This window comes from Trachinotus anak, unplaced genomic scaffold, assembly GCF_046630095.1.
Source record: "Trachinotus anak isolate AG129_WGS33_773 ecotype Australia unplaced genomic scaffold, CSIRO_AGI_Tana_v1 ptg000008l, whole genome shotgun sequence".
Lineage (NCBI taxonomy): Eukaryota > Metazoa > Chordata > Actinopteri > Carangiformes > Carangidae > Trachinotus > Trachinotus anak.
This window is the reverse complement of record NW_027273859.1, coordinates 14,249,476-14,264,729: the sequence shown is the minus strand read 5'-3', so window position 1 is coordinate 14,264,729 and position 15,254 is coordinate 14,249,476. Positions and strand designations below refer to the sequence as shown.

The 15,254-nt window shown below is 42.4% G+C and overlaps 2 protein-coding genes across 3 annotated transcripts; both read right to left on the bottom strand.

Moving 5' to 3' along the window:
• Window positions 1-84: 84 nt before the first annotated feature.
• plekha2 (pleckstrin homology domain containing A2) lies at window positions 85-10,678 on the bottom strand. Of its 2 annotated transcripts, none has more exons than XM_071482822.1 (12): window positions 10,441-10,678; window positions 6,783-6,943; window positions 6,593-6,649; window positions 5,985-6,033; window positions 5,752-5,849; window positions 4,387-4,518; window positions 4,069-4,158; window positions 3,917-3,985; window positions 3,747-3,817; window positions 3,032-3,095; window positions 1,918-1,995; window positions 85-1,804 (listed from the first exon to the last, which is right to left on the bottom strand). In XM_071482822.1, the coding sequence occupies exons 2-12, from the start codon at window positions 6,921-6,923 to the stop codon at window positions 1,352-1,354; spliced, it is 1,302 nt and encodes a 433-aa protein (XP_071338923.1). In that variant the 5' UTR covers window positions 6,924-6,943; window positions 10,441-10,678; the 3' UTR covers window positions 85-1,351. The 2 variants fall into 2 exon arrangements, with proteins under 2 accessions (XP_071338923.1, XP_071338924.1); XM_071482823.1 differs by lacking the exon at window positions 10,441-10,678 and adding an exon at window positions 9,916-10,043.
• Window positions 10,679-13,001: 2,323 nt separating this feature from the next.
• Window positions 13,002-15,242, bottom strand: LOC139624047 (uncharacterized). The gene is made up of 3 exons (XM_071482821.1): window positions 15,092-15,242; window positions 14,568-14,681; window positions 13,002-13,853 (listed from the first exon to the last, which is right to left on the bottom strand). The coding sequence occupies exons 1-3, from the start codon at window positions 15,138-15,140 to the stop codon at window positions 13,633-13,635; spliced, it is 384 nt and encodes a 127-aa protein (XP_071338922.1). The 5' UTR covers window positions 15,141-15,242; the 3' UTR covers window positions 13,002-13,632.
• Between the last annotated feature and the right edge of the window lie 12 nt (window positions 15,243-15,254).

Genomic DNA, 15,254 nt, shown 5'->3' with positions numbered 1-15,254 from the left:
CACTTGCCACTAGATGGCAGATTGAAAACTCTGAAACAACCCATGAACTTCAAAGGTGATCAAAAACAGTCCAAACAAGACAAATAAAAAGCATCATTTAATGTACAAGAAGGAAAATTAACAATATACGTAGGCAGACGAGTGCACACAGCTTCAGAAAACAGAAACAGGAATGGAACATGGTACCACATCAATGAAGTCTTGAGGTGAACCTGAGAAGGGCTGCGACTGCCGGTGTAACAACACAAAGTATCTGAGGCATCGCTTCAGAGGAAGCTGAGATATCTGCTGTGAAAGCTGTGACAAAAATCTTAAAAACATAAGTAAAAATGAGAAAAGCAAAGTGCGGAATTTCAATTAAATTACCAAAAGTAGTGGCACATTTTACCACATAATGCTGCAATAAGAAAATCACATTTACAAAGCTGTCAACCAGTTGACCAACCGTACTTTGATATTGGAAGTACATTCTACAACAAGTACCATGAAAACACCGCCGTGCTGTTATGGCACCATGTTACGAGCTAAAAGAGGAGTCACAGTTTCCAGACGCTTGATCTTTAAGCCAAGTATTCAAAGATTAGAAAGTTTAAAACATAGTGCGAACACATAAAAGCTGCTGCTGACTCTGATCTTGTCTGTCTACGCAGATACAGTCAGTTGGCATGTGAGTGTGGGTACCTTTTTTTTATAAGACCTACAGAATACTTTCCCCCATACACCTGATTACATTGTAGTAATAAATGCTTGTTAATTATTAATGAGGGTAAGTGGATGTGAGGCTTTTCATATAATGTGTGTCTCAGGAAAAAAGAAGGAAAAACACTCGGCTAAACAGGAAAACAAAACTGTCCAAATTATTTTTATGTGTTTTGTGAACATAAGCTTGAATATAAAACACATGGATAATAATGTGTTAAAAAGCCTTTCAACGCTTATTTGTGAATACTTAGAGCAGGGGTGAGAACACGGCCCCAGTGACAGGGATGCATGTCCAATGGGAGCCAAGTGCAACAGATTGAAAGCATGTGCCATAATTTGTACAGCTAACAACAAGATTATTCAAGTTTTCAGAGGAAGTTGCACTAAAAACACTCCATCATTTCTTTTCACAGTCCTGTGAACAACAAACACTGCGCCTCTTGGTCTCCTTCCAGCTGGGTGATCCTTCATCTGCAATGTAGCTAGTAAACCAGCAGGGGGCCCCAATCCCACTCTCATATCATGGCATTGAGGCAGATGTCACAGTGTCACTTCATTAGCAGGGAATACTATTATTACCAGTCACATTCATTTTAAAGCAGGTACCAACACTTAAGTCCACACAGGAGTCTGGACAGACTTCACTGAACTAGACGTCTGTGGTGCGGATGCTATCATCATCCAGGCTGAAGGGGAAGCTGCAGCCGGTGTGAGACTGAGGCTGAGAGCGGTGCCTCCGGCGCCCGCTGGCCACGTCTCCGGATGCTGTGAGGATACCCAATCCGCTGGTCGAAGGTGGGGGATTTGCGCTGGGGCAAGGGGTTGGGGTAGAGAGGGAATTGGAGGAGGAGGAGGTGGAGGAAGAAGTGGAGGAGGAGGAAAGAGAAGGCAAGTTGGGTATAGAGGTGAAAGCACCGTCTTCATCCTCGGCGTCTATGATGGAGGGCTCACTCAGCGGGACAGGCGTCCAGGGCTGCCAGCCCGGGGCCACAGAGCAGGACTTGACCAGTGGAGGTCTGCGGTCATCACTCTGTTGACCACGAGATGCAGAGGAGGCATTGTGACTTCGATAGAGAGAAGACGCGCGTTTAAATGAAAAACCCTGCAAAAAGACAGACAAACACACCATCTTTATCAATCAGAATCAAGAGTTTTCACTGTTTCATTGTTTGTTTTTGATGTCTTGCCTCAGAGGAAAGGAGACAAAAGAGTTACCTTAGGGGGACATCTGAACTCCTGAATCTTCATCTCAATGTCCCTGATCCAACCATGCATCTCCTCTGGAGAGTCTGTCTACAGAGAAACATGACCAGAAGATAAAGCATTGCAGAGCAACATGTCTACAGTCTTTTCCATCAGCCATTGGACTGGTTTGTCTTGTTGTCACATTTGCTAATAGCTGCTAATCTTATTCTAAAGTTTAAATCTGGAGATATTGTATTTTTAATTCGTCAACAAATCTTATGAAAGACCAAAACCAACAATTAATTGATCCTACTAACAAATATTTTCTGTGCAGCCAAACCCTGATACAGATTATTCCTCTGTGCCAGATACAGTACCTCCATTGTTGTGTTCAAAAACAAGTAAAAACACACAAATTAGCAAAACTGCTGCACAGACACTGACAACATACACACAACTTTCTCCCATTTAAGTAAGGTTTGCCAAGACCTACAGTGCCCAGCTGTTTTAGGAAATAACATAGCTTTCTTTAAAAAAAAAAAAAAAAAAAAAAAAAAAATTATATATATATTTGTGACCCATTCTTTAAGATTTACATTTACATTAATAACAGGCTCTAATTTTGTAATTCAAATTTCATTTGAGTTGAAGAGGATTTTTTATTCTGGTGTCTGTGCTTCCACTTTGATAAAAATCTCTGTTTAACCTATTTTTGTTTATGTGTTGTTTTTTTTTAGTTTAAATGTTTGTCATGCTTCCTTTTTTTTTTGCACAGACAAAAATAAAAGTGCTCCTGTTTCTTGTCTCTCTCTCTCTCTCTCTCTCTCTCTCTCTGTCTCTCTCTCTCTCTCAGCACTTCCCATCTGATCAGACCCTTGCAGTCTCCATCAGCTGTTCTCCCAGGGGGAGGAACAGGATGTTATTGTTGTTATGGTAACAGATGGCTGTGCCCATTTCACGAAAACAAACTTTTCGTGCCACACATCAGCAGCAGAGCATTTAGAGAAAACAACTCAAAACAACAGGACAAATGCACCTGGGAATACAGGCCTTCCCTGGTCATTAATTCTGCATTACATCGATAAAGATTTGATAAAGCATGTGATGAATTAATGATCAGATGAACAGGTGAAAGGGATTTTACCTGAATGTAAAAAGTCCGGGAGCTGGTGATGATCTCAAACAGGTTGTCTCTCAGCAGGAGATCCCTGAAAATAAAAAATGATCCTGCTGAAACATACAGTGGCTAAAGGGAGGGCTGTAAGATAGTACGAGTGCACTGCAGAGCTACTATCTACTAGCTGGAGCAAAACTTGTGTTGCTTCTAATGGTCCAAGAGGAAATGAATAGCAGAAAGAGAAGGAAAGATTTTTTTTACAGTGGTAAAATACAAGACAGAATTGCTAACTGCTAATCGTAGAGTTGATCTGAAGAGTTCAGAAGAAAAAGCTGAAATAGTTTATTGGGCTACAAAGGTGACAGATGTTTGTAGTGTCCATTTGGCATGCATTCTTAAGACGGTCCGTAGCTTCAGCTTGTCAATTTCCCCTCTACTATCAAGATAAGCACAGTGCCAGGCTTCAATGTTCAATGTGATCCTGCTCTAGTGAAGACTGATGAAAAGTTATTGGGGAATAAACTTTGTCGACTGTGTGAACATCAAACTCCAAATTTTAGTCTATGGTCTATTTTTCAACTGCAACAATTCAGAGGCTGTTTATACCTGTTCAGAGTGCGTTATCTCTTCATATTCAAATAATGTTATTTGCATTTGTTTATATCCAAATCAGATACATTACCAGATGGAGAGAAAGTAAAATGGCGGGAGAATCTGACTCAGTGATTCACATTTGACTCACCCGGACTTGACGAGACATTCATGGACCTTCTGTATGTCCCTTAGTGGAATGGCTCGGAGAGGCTCCTTATCCTGCAACAAACATGAGTGTGATTCAGACAAAGACCACAGTGACATAAAAAGAGACAGGAAATAAAAAAAGAAAAAAACAAAAAGCGCCTGGCTCCCCACCATCTCAGACTTGTAGTAACTGACTGCGTTGTCATCCAGGGTGAAAAACCGCCTCTTCCAACTTTTTCTCTAAAAAACACACCACATTACAGATTCCAGATTACTTTTATTCAAACACAGAGTTAATCAGTTCTAAGTAGCTGGGTACTCACCACATTTCCCTGTTTCACACAGTAACCACATCTCAGCACGCCCGGCCTGTTGCCCTTCCTCTCTCTCCCTTCTGTCTCTTCACTCTCATTCTGAAACATTTCATCATAACCATCTGCATTACCATTATAACAATGTCTCAGCTTACATTTCACACATTTTTGGACACCTTTTTGGAGGCTATTTTAGCTTAGCTGAAATTAAATACCACAATCAGATAATCATAAAAGCATGGGAAACTGCACCTTTCTGCACCATAAAGGTCACAGCTGACATTGTCATTATTGTAACCACACTGGTTTGAGCTTCCTCTACTTTACCTGGATGGGAGTGTGCACCACCACACCTCCTATGATCTCGGCCTTGTAGGCGTGTTGTTTCTTCCCTCCCTGAGTCTCACTGATCACTGCAGTCACATCAGACCTTGGAGGCGCAGGGCCAGATTTAGGAACCTGTCCAACAAGGGAGGACAACATTAACTACACTGATATTAGCACGTAAAACTGCCAGGGTAACGTTTGCTCTAACTGCCAGGAGTTAGCGGTTTAATTCCCACTGGGGGTCCAGAACTGTGAAATGTTCTGGATGAAAGCATTCAGCCACTGAGTGCTTACCTTTACCACCGCGCTGCAATGAAAAGTTAACTGTAGATTAAGAGAAAAACAGCTGGAAAGTGCTCTGTTAGCAAGTCTTACAAGCTGGCTGTACTTCATTATATGGAGAGATGTTTTAGAGCTGTTACTTAGCCTACCCTCATTGATATAAATGGGGTGGACAAACACCTCTCATTTAACAGCACAGTTAAACAGCTTCCTAAATGATCATAAAGTTGAATCAACATTTCTCTGAAACAGTTTAAAACTGGACTAAACCGTATCAGACTGCGTACGTTTCAGCTAGATGCACCTAATAAACTCAATCGAACACAAAGTATATCACAAAAATATAAACTCCCCCACCCTGATGTGGCTGAAGAAGAAAAATAATCAAATCAGTTGAAGGGCTGCATTTTAAATACTTTATCTTTTGGACATAAAAGCCTGAAATCCATTAGTCAGTTTTACTTTTATTCCTGCATTGACATCATGTCCATTCTGCTTTAGACAGTGTTTTCACACAGTTTCATTGAAGCTAAGGAGGCTCAGAGAAGGCGGCAAAGAAGCCCTCCAATCGAAGGGGAAGTGAAAGAGAGAGTGAGCAGCGCCGCTTCCTGTGTCGGTGTGCAGGTGAGAGAGAAAGAGAAACACTCTTCTCTGTCATCTTCCGTCATGAGACATCTGGATGTTGCCGGTTAGAAATCATGTCACCAAACAAACATAAGAATTATGCAAATGTGCATGTTATGCTCACTCACACACGACATGCAATGGCGTGTTGACACCTCCACCACGGGGATGTGATCATGTTATCACTCATAATTGTGCACATTCATAATTTCCTCATTCACTAAGTGTGTCAGAGGGTATTTGTTGGCAAAGCGCTGACATATGCACCCACCCAGGCCAAACCGGCATTACACACTTTACTGCGAACTGCTGCAGCTTCCTGCGCTCAGGTGGAAACAAATCCCTTATCAGTAACTGCTAGTTTAGCCTTTTTCTAACGGCGCATTAGACAAAGACATCTGGTTATAATTTCGTGTGTGTGTGTGTGTGTGTGTGTGTGTGTGTGTGTGTTGCACTCACAGTGATCTTGCTGGCCCTGTTGAGAGCAGCCACCCAGTCCTTCATGTCAGTCACATCGTTGGCTTGGAGGAAGTACCGCCGGGAAACTGCATTGATGACTGCAGAAATAAGACACAATTTCCATGAATATCCACAATAACCACATTATATAATTGTATCACATGTGTAAACAAAATTAATGTCCTTGTGCGCTACTGCATGAGACTGACTCACTGTGTCCCTGAAAAACTCACCAAAACAAAACTCTGTCTTGGGCTTTTGCTTCGTTGTGGCTTCACTCACCTGAGAGAAGGAGAGGAGAGGAGAGGAGACAAAGGTAGAAAAGAAGAGACAAAAAGAATAGCGAGATAAAAGAAAGGAAAAAAAGGAGACAGAAGGAGGGGAGAGTAAAGGAGACAAAAAAAAGGATAGGAGACAAAAGGAAACGAGAGAAAAGTAAAAGACAGAAGTGGAGACAGAGGGAGAGGAGAGGAGAAGAAACAGTTCATATCTTTGATGTCTATTTGACTCAGAGTGTCCAGGGAGGAGCTGTCAGCACAACGGTGCACTGAAGCCAGATGTCATTATCTCTGGTTAGTTCAGCGAGCGCCGTGACATCTGGAAAACTTCACAAAGTCTGCTTCAGCTCTGCACTGCATGTGACCGTTAACTATAACAGCAGATAACCCAGACATCTCCTGTATCTGTGAAGCCTATTTGCATGTTTCTATTCGTGCTCGCTCTGTGAATTCCTGCATCCACACCTCTCAAATGTCTCCCCGAGATGCGTTAGTTCACAGGACTTTGTGTAACTACCACCCACAGCAGAGGGAAATGACAGGCTGTTAACTGAGCGGTTTACCTTCGAGATGTAGGTTAGTTTCAGACTGCCAACAAAGCTGGCTCCACTGGGCAGGTTCTGCATGCAAACACAAACACAAAGACTCGTCATTGGCTCAGGGTCCAAGGTTACAAGGCTTCTATTGGTCAATTTCACTTCCTCTTGCTGTTTGTACAAGTGTGTGTGTGTCATGCATGTATGTGTGGAGCACCTGAGGGTTGTCCATATACCACAGCAGAGCATTTCCCTGTGTGTCGAGGATAAAGTATCGTCTCTGGAAGCGGCAGCTGTTCTCCTTCTCCTCGATATCCAGGAAGCCACAAACACGGTTCAGCCGGTCCACGTACGGCATGCTGCTGCTATCACATATCACTGGGACAGATGGACAGATAGAAAGACCGAGACCCAAGTGAGATGGACAATGGGAGGCAGAATGTAAAGGCAGCAACAGCAAGAGACAGACAGAAAGGCAGAGACGGGCAGATGTGGTGGATAAACCATCTTTCATTTAGTGTTCAAATACACACAAATATGCATGCGCACACACACACACACGCACGCGCGCAAACACACACACACACACACACACACACAGGAAGAAAGAGACCCGCTCACACTCAGCAGTTTTTCATGTGACGTGATTGAGGCTGAGCAGCAAACCCTGAAGCCCAAGGCTGAGCTGAGGCCCTCCACCACAGCCAAAAATTACAGACTGCACTCAAGATCTGCACACACGCACATTTCCACTGGCCAGAGACGAGAGAGGAGAGGGAGGGAGGAGAGGGAAAAAGAGGAGAGGAGGAGTAGGGTGGTGGGGTGGTGGGGGTTCATTAAGATGATGCCATGCGTGTGTATCACTGAGCTGCTGATTGACAGCACAGTCAAGATTCATTCAGCCCAGACACTCAGGTATGCTGATGGTATTTCAATCGAGTTTGCCTTCCAAGAGAATTTCATCAATGGCAGACATCTGACAGTAAATTTAAGATTTTTTTTATTTTATTCTTTGGAGGAGTTGGAAAGCTTCTGGCGTGGTGAGAGCTCCATTTTATAATCTAGTCCTCCTTAAGCGACTGGGTGAACTTTTCAGTCCCTCCAATTGTGCTTCTTTTGCATCTCTGCAGACTAAACGTGAAGTTATCACAATGACACACTGTACGCAGCCAGATGCACAGAACAAAAAATGCAAAGCAGGGTTTCTGCACTTTTTCCATTTCACATGTCTTTACTTGTCCAGATATTTGAATTTATGGAAAGGACTTGAATGTAATATAACCTCAAAGGTAAAATGATGGTGACCCAGCCACATCTGTGACTGATTTTTTTTTTTTTTTTTATCAGAACAAAAATCATAACACAAGTGACAGTCATAAAAAACATAATCAGGATTGAACAGCTGAGCCCTCTGCCAATACTTTTAAAGGACTGTCTTGGCTGAAAGCCTTTCAGGAGATGGAAATAATTTCCATGAAAAAGGTCACACACACGTCAACAAAACAAAGACAAACATAAGAAATGCTGCTTCACTGTGCTGGTGGCTCTCCTGTGAAACTATGTTTAAGTCGATGGTTAGGAAAATGCTTCATTTTGAAACTGCTTTGAAAAATTTGTGGGCTGTGCTTCTGATGCGTCAGACATCCAACACATTTTCTTTTGCTATTGTAATAGGTCAAAGATACAAACCATTCAGAAGCCTTTTTTAGAAACTCTGGGTATTATGGAAAAGTGAGAAAGATACCGCAGGTCACCAAGGTCAATTACTAATGTTGAGTCTGACACACACACACACACACACACACACACACAATTTCGGTATCAGAAAACATCTGGCTTAACCATCACCAGGAGACGCAGCAGGAAGGCTTTAGCATCTTTGGCCAAACTGTACCAATAAATAGAATTCAGACAGTCTGATTTAAAGTAATCTGGCTTTGAAATGCAACAGGATGAGAAAAACCTACCAGTTAATATAAACAAAGTTTGAGTGTATGAAGACAGAACAGAGCATATAGATCACAGCAGTGATATCAGAGATATTTTTCTTTTACCACATCCAGGGTAGTGAAGTGAAACCCACCTACACTCTGTATACACATCTGCTTTATTTGTGTCCAGCCTCTTCTCAGATTAACAGAAACCAATAGTAAAAATATTAGAGAGCAGATTCTGATTGGTGTCAGTTATATACGGATTAAATGAGCCGTTCAGTAATATACAAACAGAACGACAGAATAACAAATGAATGGTCAAGTCGATGCAGCTGAGGCTGAGCTATCCTAACTTTGAATCCCCAGAATGAGTCAAACTCCTACACAAGTCTCTCAATCCTGCACCTCCCTGACTGTAACTCAGTGCTGCAGCGCCTCTTGGTTCGCCTGGTTAAATGCAACCTCCAAACTTGACCTGCAAGACCAAACCGAGGAACCCAGCTGATGAAACTTGACTTCGCTTGAATTTTCTTAGATTTGACAAAACAAGACATTACACAACTGTTTTCATGGGCTGAGTACCACTCCCTGCGAAGATGAAATTGACTTTGACGTTTAAAAATCTGTCGAGTTACCACTTTAACTTAGAGGTGAAAAGATTTGGTGAGTTGACAGAAAAAGGAATTGGCAACAGTTTGAATGATCAATTAATCATTTGAGTCATTTTTTCGAGCGGAAATGTCAAATATTCCCTATTTGCTGCTGCTCAGTCGTGAAGATTGGCCTACAGTCGTGGAATATTTTTTATATTAGTGATGCATTAACATGTAAGTGCCTCTTATTTTTAGGGACTGTGTTAAAATTATTAGGGAGGGAGAAGTGGACAAAAATGTGGCTATGTATCTTATTTCTTTGCTAAAAGGAGGGACGTAGAGAAGGGGAGGGTCTTTAAAATTCTTCTCACCCCAAATTTTTATATTTTTATTTCATCCTGTGCTATTAGTCACTGACTGTGGTAATAACTATTCAACTGGCAGCTCTTGGTTCAAAAGTAGAGTGGCTGTAATTTCTAATGTGTTATTTCTTTTCTGATTAATTATATGTATGTTTTATTATTTTTGAGATATTAGGGACAGAGGACGATGCAGTTGAGAAAATTTGAATAAGGCTGGGAACCAGATGCTTTTAAAAAAAAAATGTAACCACAAGGTTAAGCCGCACCTCAATTTTTTTTTTTTTTTTTTTTTTTTTTACAGTTCCTGAACTCATCACTTTTTTTTTATGTTAATTTGAAATCTAACCTGTCACCACAGCTGTAAAATGTGTGTAGTGGAGTAAAAAAGTATTATATTTTCCAGAAAAATGTGGAAGACTTAAAGTAACGTAGCATAAAATATTATTACTCAAATAAAATACCTCAAAACTGTTAATATATTCGGGGTTTGGGCTGTTGGATGGACGAAACAAGCAGTCTGAAGACGTCCCTTAAGCTCTGGGAAGCTGTGGCAGGCATTTTCCAGCGTTGTCTGACATTTCATGGACCAAACGATGAACTGATGACAGAAATGTTTGGTGGATGCGGCTTCAGATCGGTCACTTCATTCAGCAGCAGCAGTGCAGACACAGGCTCCACGCCACTGATTGACATGTTTGATGGTCATTGACGTGTTTTCACGACGTGATTATGAGCCCGTAGTGGGGAAAAAAAAAAAAAAAAAAAAAACTTTAAGTGTGTCCAGGCAGAGTTACTCAGCGACACCTGACAGACATTACATATGGTCAGCTCAGATGACCTGCTCTGACTCACCGACGACTCAGCCGCCTGCCACACCTACTGTAGGCTCCCGTACACATACCAGACCCGGGCATGAGGCAACACACACACACACACACACACACACACACACACACACACAGTGCCACTGTCGACGGACTACTCACCCGCTGTGGAGAGTCAGTGAACGCCACAGCCAGCGCCCCGCACGGCTACGAAGCAGAGAGCAGAGACCCGAGTTTGGTAAATACGAGCATTGCAGGCAAAGTTTTTAACAACTTTTACAAACGGCAGACATTTACAAAGCCGGCGTGCATCGGCCTGTCACACTCTCGTCTATTTGTTTGTGTGGTCGGATTACAGAAGACTTGTCTTTTTTTTTTCCGGGTAGGACGTTTCGTTATTAGAATAAACCAGCCCCGGATGTGATCTATGCGTCCTCTCAGCTCCGGCCGGGTCCTCCTCCTCCTCCTCCTCCTCCCCCTCCTCTGCTTCTGCTGCTCCTGCTCTGCTCACATTATGAGGAACTAAACTGAGCTGAACTGCCCCTTTCTAACCTCATATATAGTAATTTCAACAGCTCTAGTGGTGCAACTGACTCCTTTTACTGAGGCTTTGGCAGAAATTTAATTTGGAGAAAAAAAAAAAGAAGTGTGCACTATCTTCTCTTCCTGCAACTGTATGCGATGAGTTATCTTGCTTTTTCTCAGGTGGTGACTTGAGAAGTGGGTCAAACACACACACACACACACACACACACACACACGCTTGTCTTATGTAAGTTGTCCGGACACTCTGACATGAGGAATTCCCCAGCCTCCTACCCTAAAACTTAACCATCAAGTCTTAACCCTCAAACATCCCTTTAAACAAGTGAGGACACAGTGAACAATAGAGTCATTCATACACCTGTCATGGGAGGTGGGTGTGTGACAGGTGCAAAATGACAAAAAAAAAAAAAAAAAAAGTACTTCCTGTTCTTCAAAATACTGTTACATTAGCAATAGCACAACTCTCAGCCGGGCTGTGACCAAGATTTCAGAAATACTAATGTCCACGAGCCTGAAATCCCCCAATCCCACCTCATTTAAATATTTTCTACCTATACCCAAATTCCTGAGTATTTCAAGCTTTCTCTACACTGTCGGGTATTTCAGGTAGAGAAATATTAGATAAACTTGATTCTTTAATGTTTGTAGTTTTATGCCTGTCTGTTGTAGAAAGTCCTCCTCAGGTTATTAAATTCTCAGAAATGTCAAAGAGGACGTGACCTCAGTGTCTGATACAACTCTAGCTAATGAGGGAAGTACAGGAAGGTGAGGTTCTGTTGTATATAGTTTTTGAAAACATTTTCTCATATCAAGAGGAAGCAAAGATAGCCTAGAAATTACAGCTACTCATCTTCTCTTTGTGCAAGTAAGATTTTCTTTACGCAATAATGCTGATGGTAACGCATTTCATCAGTAAGCTGCAAATGTTATTATTTGCATAGAATATTATGCGTAATTTTGCATTCATTTTGCCCAGCGCCAATTTAAATACATCACATTTAGCTGTCAGCCACTTGTTTGGTCGCAAACCAGTTCAGTTTTGACACACGTAACAGGTGACCTCTCAGTGTCAGCCGTGATAAATACAGTGAAGCAACACCTCTGACCGCAGATATTCACTTGAGCTGAGATGTAATTCCGTTTCAGTTCACCATCAGAGAAAGAAAATGTATGAGAGAAACGTTCAATATTAAGGTGTGAAACGGAGCATGAAGGTGATTTGAGGGTTGACACTCAGAGCTGTTGGAGTAAATCTAGGTGTTCGAACCGATGCTGATGTTTTTTTTTATATTGTAGGTGATCCAGGTGGCTCTTAGCTTGAATACCTCATAGTTTAAACTCGAGCCAGGCATCTTATCTTTGAGCTTACCTTGTGTTTTAATTTAAATCTTGATCTGCAAAGTGGCAACCTCAACACTAGACGAATGTTTTGGTGTAAAAATAAAAATATTTCCCCATGGAAGCTGTTAAGTTTCACTCAACGTAAAGCACCACAGGCTGTATCCTACTTAAATACAGTACTGCAGTATTGCCTCACTGTTTCTCCGCCATTACCCAAAGGTGATCACAGTTTGAGTCGTGTGATGAAACTCCTGTGCAGACAAAGAAAGCTGGGGGGATGAACTGACCTGACCTCCTGGTTTCAACACTTCACACGCCTAGTCAAGAGTCTGGGTTTCATACATGCGCGATCTCTCATGGTGCTGAGCCTGTCACTTTTACAAATGCTGATATAAAAAAATGTCAGCATTTACAGGAGTGATTCTGTTTTCTCTCTTTTGGTAAAAATTTGTGTCCTCCTGTTAAGAGGAAGTGGTTGCCCATCATATGACCTGCCTGAGGATGGAGACCCATACCTCACTGATTTCATATCCTGTGGCGACTGCACAGGATTTACACAGTTACACAGTCGCAGAAGGAAGTCTTGAAGTTTCCACAGACCCCACCCCCACCCACCCCCCACCCCCCATCCTCCTGCTTGTGCTGAAAATCGCAGACTGTCAGGCTGTTTGTTTGTCTCTGCTGTATGCATGCTTCTGCAGGTATGCTTTCACACCAGGGACATTAACATAAAGTCGCACTTCTTTTCTCTGGCTTTTAAAGGTCAAATGTAAAGTATCAAATGCCAAACTAGTCATCTTACCCACGCACAATCATAAGCCATACACAAACAAAAATAAAGGTGTGATTATATCTTTATTCAGGCAAGCTTGCGTGCACAAAAAAATGAACAATTCAAGCACTAAACATATTACAAACGTTTTTTAAACATTTTCCTCAGACTGTGCTGTGAAAATGCTCCTTACTTCCTTATGGGTTACAACGGCAACAACACAAGTGAATTATGTGGTTCTATGGTGTCAAGTGAGCTGTGCGCTATCTACCCACTGAAGCACCCAAGCACCTACCAAAACCACACCCATGTCCCACCAGCTAGGCCAGAGCTGTGAGAGGGTGTACTTCACTTTGTACACATTTATTCACCACAAATACTTTCAGGTTCATAGGATGCTTGAAGGCTTTACATCACCTGAAAGTGAACATAGCATGTAGATAATGAAGTTACTATTCTGGTTTTTAAGGATAATTTTTTAAAAAATGGACAAAGGAAACTGCTGAAATGCAGCTCGTATTTACAGGACAGACCACGTTCCTTGAATGCACCACCACAGCCGTCAGAATTTTTTTTTTTTTCACCACAATCTCAAAACACATGAAACTTTTTTTTTTTCACTTGGATTTAAAAAAAAGGGTGGATGGACAGATAGGTTGATAATATAACAATGAAACAAGAAGAGGTGGGGGAGTTTAGAGCTGACTGAAGGCCAGACGCAGCAACAGGGCTGTGATTAGCAGGATGGGGCTGGAGGCCAGAGCCCCTGCACCGTTGTGGTGGTGATCCCCGTGGCTGTGGCTCCTGTGGGGCCCATTGCAGTCATCACCGAAGCAACACACCATCTTTGCTCCAGAGCTGCCACCATTTGCCTTTTCGCAGAAAGCCTTGTACGTGCACGACTTCATCACAGTGTCTGAAAGAGAGCGAGACACACAGGGACACGTGAGGCTGGCAGATTGCTTTGAAGTGACTGAAGACTGAATGCTTGTGTTAATTTGGTATGACGCTGTCAACCCGTTGAACTCTCTCCCAAACCCCACACACACACGCGCACACACACACACACTGATAGGCATAGAGAAGTCTGTGGTTATCATAAACTGCTGGGATAACATCCAGTAACCTCAAATGATGAGAGGATGCAGAGGCGGAGGCTTTGTGATCACACACACTCTCTCTCTCTCTCTCTCTCTCTCTCTGTCTCTCTCACACACTCACACACACACACACATATATATATATGTGTGTATGTATGTATACATATATATATATACACACACACACACAATGTGGCTATATATATATATATATATACACACACACATATACATACATAAGCAAAAGAAGGAGACGGTATTGACAGAATAATGAATAGGCCACGTATCTGAAAAGCATGCAACTATTGTACAAAAATACCTCTGCTGCATTATGGCCTTTAATACTGAGCTTCACTTTGTCAATGGAAACAACATGCAGACTATTTTAAGCCCTGCTGACTTCCTTAACTCCTTCCTCACATAGGCAGCACAGTAAGTTTCAAGTGATGTGCTGACCTCTAGTGAGGCATTAACACTACTGTATTCAACAAAATCATACTTGTGTTGCATTTATTTGTGTGTTTACTCACTGGGTCCTGTGATAGTGGAGCAGGCATCAGCGTACTGAGGACAGGAGGTGGAGCCCTGTCGGTTGCAGTCATCCTCATTGGACGCCACACATGTGTGACATTTGAGGGCGTGGCCTTCACAGACAGAACAGGAGAGAACACCTGACTTGAGACTAAGCATGTATATTCACAAGCGTGTGTACGCATGTAGACACACAACCATGTTTAATGATTGGTCCATTCACTCCACAATGCATCCACATACACTCAAGCACACACTAGAGACACTGCTGTCAGATTGATGCACGACACATTTCATTCTGACTCCGTTGACATATACATCATTGGAACCTTACAGGTTCAAATCTGTGACTGATTTATGTGGTAAATGTTTCAAATTGTGCAGGTCTCAAGCTCCTGGATCATCTGTGCTTCTATAACCCATCTACAATCAGTCCGCCGGCTGCTAATCAACAAAATCCTTCCCCACCACTAAGCCCCCCGCCCCTAAATTCAGTGTTGGAATCAGTGTTATAGAAACTTACTGTGGCAGGCCAGAGAGACGAACAGCAGCAGGGCGAGAGCAGTCTTCATGGCAGCTGGCTGATGGGTCACTGTGTCTTCAGGAGTCCAGAGAGAGAGTGGATCAACTGAGAGGAGTCTCTGATGGAGAGGACGCCGGAGGTTGAGGTGAAGGAGGAGGGGGTT

What these genes read in the sequence shown, in the direction of transcription:
- LOC139624047 (XM_071482821.1), bottom strand. Translation starts at nt 15,140, where the DNA reads ATGAAGACTGCTCTCGCCCTGCTGCTGTTCGTCTCTCTGGCCTGCCAC. An exon ending in CGTCTCTCTGGCCTGCCACA is followed by an intron (nt 14,682 to 15,091) that starts GTAAGTTTCTAT and finishes CTGTCTGTGAAG; the next exon opens with GCCACGCCCTCAAATGTCAC. An exon ending in CTCCACTATCACAGGACCCA is followed by an intron (nt 13,854 to 14,567) that starts GTGAGTAAACAC and finishes GCTCTCTTTCAG; the next exon opens with ACACTGTGATGAAGTCGTGC.
- plekha2 (XM_071482822.1), bottom strand. Translation starts at nt 6,923, where the DNA reads ATGCCGTACGTGGACCGGCTGAACCGTGTTTGTGGCTTCCTGGATATC. An exon ending in GGTATATGGACAACCCTCAG is followed by an intron (nt 6,650 to 6,782) that starts GTGCTCCACACA and finishes GTTTGCATGCAG; the next exon opens with AACCTGCCCAGTGGAGCCAG. An exon ending in AGTTCAGATGTCCCCCTAAG is followed by an intron (nt 1,805 to 1,917) that starts GTAACTCTTTTG and finishes GTCTTTTTGCAG; the next exon opens with GGTTTTTCATTTAAACGCGC.